Source organism: Stigmatopora nigra, chromosome 9, assembly GCF_051989575.1.
Source record: "Stigmatopora nigra isolate UIUO_SnigA chromosome 9, RoL_Snig_1.1, whole genome shotgun sequence".
In the NCBI taxonomy this organism is placed as follows: domain Eukaryota; kingdom Metazoa; phylum Chordata; class Actinopteri; order Syngnathiformes; family Syngnathidae; genus Stigmatopora; species Stigmatopora nigra.
This window is the reverse complement of record NC_135516.1, coordinates 5016551-5022617: the sequence shown is the minus strand read 5'-3', so window position 1 is coordinate 5022617 and position 6067 is coordinate 5016551. Positions and strand designations below refer to the sequence as shown.

At 37.8% G+C, this 6067-nt stretch overlaps 1 protein-coding gene across 2 annotated transcripts; it reads right to left on the bottom strand.

Annotated features, from left to right (window-relative positions):
* Positions 1–2290: 2290 nt before the first annotated feature.
* Positions 2291–5794, bottom strand: cbln12 (cerebellin 12). Of its 2 annotated transcripts, XM_077724381.1 has the most exons (4): positions 5635–5794; positions 4720–5220; positions 3767–3886; positions 2291–3699 (listed from the first exon to the last, which is right to left on the bottom strand). In XM_077724381.1, exons 2-4 carry the CDS (start codon positions 4987–4989, stop codon positions 3502–3504), a joined length of 588 nt encoding a protein of 195 aa, XP_077580507.1. In that variant the 5' UTR covers positions 4990–5220; positions 5635–5794; the 3' UTR covers positions 2291–3501. The 2 variants fall into 2 exon arrangements, with proteins under 2 accessions (XP_077580507.1, XP_077580509.1); XM_077724383.1 differs by lacking the exon at positions 5635–5794 and having other exon boundaries at positions 4720–5296.
* Between the last annotated feature and the right edge of the window lie 273 nt (positions 5795–6067).

Genomic DNA, 6067 nt, shown 5'->3' with positions numbered 1-6067 from the left:
CGCTACAGAGCTACGATTGGTCAGATGACCTACAAGCCGGAAGCAAGCTTCCTGTTTATTGGTTGTAATACCCGTCAGTCGAAGTATGGCCGCCGTTAGGCGGGATGAGACCTAGTGGTTAGGTTGAGGAACAATAAATGCGGCCTAGCTGAGCTCATTTGACTGAGTGATCTCCGGTACGGCAGGTTTACTGCCATCGATGCTCACATGAGAAGACACTACATATACAAATATTGTGTTTTGATGTAAAAATCAACCAGGAATTGTACCAAAGAAGCATTTAAAATATATAACCCCTAATTCGCAGGAAGTGTTTTTGTACAAGCCGCATACTTTGATCGTTCAATGAAGGTCCGTGTGATATTTCGACCATTTTGTTGAGATATATCACAAGAATATATATTCTGACTTTGATGGACCCGCACTAACATAACATTATATTTTACTTTGCATTTATCGTGTAACGTAGTAACAGTGAATGGATGTTACTGTTTCGTCGCCGTCCCGTGATTGGGAAGTTAGCGCCATCTAGTGGCATAATACGTAGGATACACTGCCATTATACAGTCGCGGGAGCTAAAAGTATACACTTATATATAATCCTTTACTAGTATACTCTTGTAATTATAAAAGTAGTGCTCCAAATAATGACCTAAAGTACATAAATTAGTTCTAGTAGGAAAAATTAAGTATCTTATATAAATGTCATTGTGTACTATTACTTAAAGTATATCAAATTAAAAAAAATAAGATCTGGTATATTTGTATAATTTCATACCCAACAATTCTAAACGGAATATTTACATTTGAGTTAATTCAAATTCAAACCCACAATAATGTCTTTAAAAAGATTACCCTTTATTATGTACTTATAGCACCAGGAGAAATCTTGTTTAAAAACAATTTTAAAAGATTGACTTATAATTTTTGATTAACTGTAAACAAAAGCCACTATTTTCAAGGAAGGTATCCCTGATTGTACTTGTTTTTTCAGCAAACCCCCTTGTTTTGAATAAATACAATAAGTTCACAAATAAAGATCTGACTGTGCTTTTGTCATATTTTGATGCTTGGGTGTGTTTTTCCTTGTGTGTCCTGTCTGCATGATTGTACAGAAGTGTCACCTGCTGTGTCCTTTTTGGCTGTCCTTTCCTTGTGTGACCCAAGTGTTTGGGATTGTCATCAACCTCTGCCTGTGTATTTAAATGCCGTATCTTCGTATGTTGAGCGTGCGATTATTTTCTGTCTGTGATTATGTTGCCTTGTGTCGGTGTGCAGCTCCTCGTACGTGTGCTTCCCAATTCAGGTTGTTTTTTTGTATTATTTTCCCCATTTTTTTTTTGTTTTTAGGGTTTAGTCTGTACATAGTTGTTTCTGTTACATTTGTTCATCAGCACTTTCCTGTAAAAACATGATACAAAGTTTCATTTAAATTGTCCTACACTTATTTATTTCTAAATTTATATACATTTACAAAAACAATATTTCAATTAATGTAAAAACATGATAATAAGTTTCATTTAAATTGTCCTACACTTATTTATTTCTACATTTTATATACATTTACAAAAACAATATTTAAACTAATGTAAAAACATGATAATAACAGTTTCACATAAATTGTCCTACGCTTATTTTAATTTTTTACATGTTATATTAATTTACAGAAAACACAATATTTCAATCAATGTAAAAACATCATAATAACAGTTTCATTTAATGTTGCCCTTCACTAATTTTTCATTTTTACATTTTATATCAATTTTGCATGAATCGCATTCACTTAAATGAGACAAGGGCACTCCTGAAATGGGCTCAACAGAGGTTGGCAGCTCTGTGTAACATGTTATATTACTCTCAAGACATTATTGGAATACTTCAAACATGCCCTTCAATCACAAGATCACACTACACATTATAAATATGTGTGCATATGGGATTCTGCAGATACACCACTATTTATCTGCGGCAGCCCTGCAGAGCTGAACCTTGCCGCTCGCCAATGGCTCCATCTGTCTGCGTTCCTGCAAGGAGTATTTTTGCGTAATACCATGCTTACTCTCAGCTCCATGCTGCATTGTTAGGTTCATGCCAACGCCAACTCTGCTGGTGGGAGCTATATTTACAAACAGCTGCTGTGGCAATGGCAACAGGACCGTGAGAAGGAGGCATAACAATATTTAGCCTGATTGAATGGGTTTTTTTTCACTTGAGGTGTTGACATGGCAATAGTATGTACGTAATAAATACATGACAATACAAATTCACAAAATCAAAAGTACCCACTGAATAAGTCATATGGATTTTATTTAATATGGCTTCTTTATAGAAAGTTTTGTGTAAATAAACATCTAATGCAGGCATAAATAGTTTTGTCAAGGCAAGACAGATATGACAGTTAACTATTAAATAGAGAAAAATATCACAATTGAAATGTCCACAATGCACAAGGTTACTTTGTAATTGCACGATCAACCGTAAAAACTCAATTTATAGATAAGCAAAGCAATTTTAGTTAACTCCATCTTATTTACTCATTCTATTTTCTCTTCAGTAAGGTAAGCGTAATGTATAGTTATGCTTCCAGGAACTTGGCCTGAAGAATAAAGTTTTTGTCATGAAGCCAACATAATTCTATCAACCACCATTACAACGACTTGAAGTGACAAACAACACCTTTGTTTTTTTGCATCCCATTGAAAAGAATCTTGTTTAAAGAATTGCAAAAAAAAGGTTTCTTTACTCTGAGTATGAATGAAAAAAAAACATTAACAGAAACACGTTGGTAATATTTTAGCCGTAAAAATAGCTATATTGTCATAGGAAGTCTCATGTTTTATGTTTAAAGGTGCTTTGAAATACGACTGCTAGTGACTTTTGTGACCTTTTTCTGGACACAAATTCATGTATTTAAAAAAATGACACAAAAAACATGATCTGCATATTTTTCCAGTGTGCTAACATGCTATCCATTGGCTTTTTATTCTTTTGATTCCGTGTGATGGCAGCCCGTTGGAGCGAGTGGTTAGCGCTTCAGTTTTGGGGTTCTGGGTTCAAATCCAGGTTGGTCCACCTGTGTGGAGTTTGCATGTTCTCCCCGGTCCTGCGTGGGTTTTCTCCGGGTACTCCGGTTTCCTCCCACATTCCAAAAAACAATCAGGGTAGGCTGATTGGATACTCTAAATTACTCCTAGGTATGAGTGTGTGCGTGAATGGTTGTTTATCTCCTTGTGCCCTACGATTGTCAAGCTACAACCTACCTGAGCGCACTGAGTACGAGTGTAAGTGACATCATCATTGCTCGCTATAGGCACACCAGTATCACACCTGCCATAGGCAGTTTATACGGGAATCCATCATGCAACAAGGGGGAAAAAACGTGGCCGGTTTGAACCCAACACAAGAAATTTAAGATTTGTATTGATAATTACTTTGAAAAACCGTCAGAGGTGATTTTTAGCCTACCAGGTGTTGTTTGTCCTTTTAAATCTATACATTTTCTCACAAGGGGAAGACCAGAAACCCAGAAAAGGTGGAGTATTTCCAGCCTCCCATTAGGTTACCCCTCTCTAGTCGGAGATAGGCCTTGTCCCCTTTCTCCATGATTACCAAACCAGCATTTGTGGCTGCTTCCCTGGTCACATCTTGGTCCCCGGCAAAAGCGGAGATCATTGGCCAGCCATTCAGCATCAAGCTGACCTGGGAAAATGATGATATGTTGTTTTGTCATAAACTACATCGTTGACTGTGGGACTGAGTGACTTACTTGAATGGTCTGTCTGTTGTAAGCTTTTACGACATGAAAGTTAAAACTGTAAACGCCTCTTCTTGGTGCTAGGAAGATGCTGCTCTCTTGATCAAAATGACTGCCCACATTCACCAGGATCTGAATTAACAATATGAAAGATAGAAACAGTTAGGGTAAAAGTCACATTAAGCCTTGTGTAAAAAGAAAGTAACAAAAAAAATCATAAATTGACTATAATCAATGAATTTGTACTTTTTTTCTCCCTTTTTTTCCATTAAATAACGTATGTCTTTGTTTTTACAGCTTTATTACATTTTAAGTTTTCTTAATACTTTGCTTTATACTTTACTTTGTACTTTATACCCTTTACTTTTATGTTTTCACGACCTTTATGACTCGACTCCAAACATCATGTGTGAGAGGCAGTCATTGGTCTATACGCAGAGTTTCTTTATGCCAATCCCGGACGTTTTTTGGAACCATCCAGGCCAGGAATCCTACCGGTACTGATGATCAGCTCCAGACTACTGAGGGACTGTGTGGAATTTAACTATGTTTTTGTGCATTCCATAATGTGGCCCTTGGAATCAACTTACAGCAATGTGTCCAAAGCAGGATGTTTTAGGTTAAGGTTAAGTGTCTTATTATCTCTTTTAAGAGGAGCATTCATGGTGTAATTTCATGAAAACTATCCAAACATATTGTAATATTTCCAGTACACACACAGTCACTCACTGCTATTCAGATTCAAATTGCATGACAAAAATGTGCCATGTATCTTAAATGTACCATTCTGAAGAACTTTAATTTAAAAAAAAATAGAAATTTGACCAAGTTTCACTCAAAAGCTGGTTGTTTAGGCAAAGATAAACAAAATGCAGTTTTCCATACTATAACATTTACTTTTATACTTCATTTCCAACTCATTCTAACTTTTCCCATAACTTAGCAAATTTTGCATGCACACTTACATTATCGAAGTAGATGATCATTGTACGATTGCTCATGTCAGTAGGCTCATGGTTGGTCTGGCGGCTGGCGGAAAAAGCAATTCTGCCACTGCCCGAGCGCACAGACATTCCCAAGGCATTTCCAGCTGGTTCAGATGAAGGTGTGGAGTCACAAACCACCAAACATTTTCCCTCCAGAATTATAGGTTCTGTGTCATTCTGTCCATTGCACCACGGTGGCCCCCACAACAGCAACATAGCCAACACAATGCTAAGATCACAGGTTTGCATGATTTTCTCTTGGCCAATTCTTGTTGATTTCCAATGGTTAAAAGAATAGTGGCTCCGTCACTGTGTAGTGTTGTTCATTCCTCGCTGTATTTAAAGTTTCTTCTATATCTGTCCAAGTCCCAAATGGCTCTTCAGCAGTGTCAGAAGGCCTCGGTGGATCGCTGACAAATGGACCTTTGGTCTCCTCAAGTTGACTTCTTCAGCAAAAAAATGACAAGGCGGTTGACGTATCTAGGGACGGAAAGATTTTGATAAGATGAGCTTGAAGGGGCCAAGTGAAAAGATGCATTGATTTGAAAACAGTAGCAGAAGGACACAAGACCGAGGTGGGGGGGGGCAGGAAAAGCGAGGGAGTGGAGGAACAACTCCACTGAGTGACCATCTGTCTTCTACGCGTAGCTCCTTCCCACCTAACACCGCTCAACATGCATTTCCTCACGTGGTGCACGCATATTCTCGCTTCTGCTCTTATTTTGCACCGTTACAATAATCGTGGATCTACGGTTAAATGGGTTTTTGTCGAGAGGAAGAACTGTCAAACTTTGCTTGTCATCACAGAAAATAATGTGAAATATTCCAGTAGGTGCCTATTATTGTTTTATTGAAATGTTCTATTATTATAAATGATAAGAAAAGGTATATCACCTGTATCTCTTGTATGCCATGCTTCAAGCCAACAGGCAATGTGTTGTTTCTTCCTCCTCACACCTCACGTAATTCCACACAAAAGTCAGTCAGATCAGAGCCAAGATAGCGATGTGATCACCTCTCTCTTTTGTTCTCCTGCTCTATCTCGCTTTGCCACCCCCACTTTACCTCCGCCTCTCTCATTCTTGTTGATACTTCCACCCACCACTACAGTGAAATTTATAGAAAATATACATAATTGAACTAAGCTCTTAAGGAAGGCCTTGAGTTGCCAAATGAATCTTTCATTCATTTTCCAAAACACTTATCCTCAATTGGGTAATGATGGGGTGCTGAATCCTATCTAGTATAAGCACTAGGGGTGGGACACCCTGAATCGCTGTCCAGCTAATTGCAGGGCAAATGGATAACCATTTAGGCTCACACTCAT

Coding starts and splice junctions, on each gene's coding strand:
- cbln12 (XM_077724381.1), bottom strand. CDS start 4,989: ATGCAAACCTGTGATCTTAGCATTGTGTTGGCTATGTTGCTGTTGTGG. Junction 3,887..4,719: donor TGATCATCTACTTCGATAAT/GTAAGTGTGCAT, acceptor TTGTTAATTCAG/ATCCTGGTGAATGTGGGCAG. Junction 3,700..3,766: donor ACAACAGACAGACCATTCAA/GTAAGTCACTCA, acceptor TCATTTTCCCAG/GTCAGCTTGATGCTGAATGG.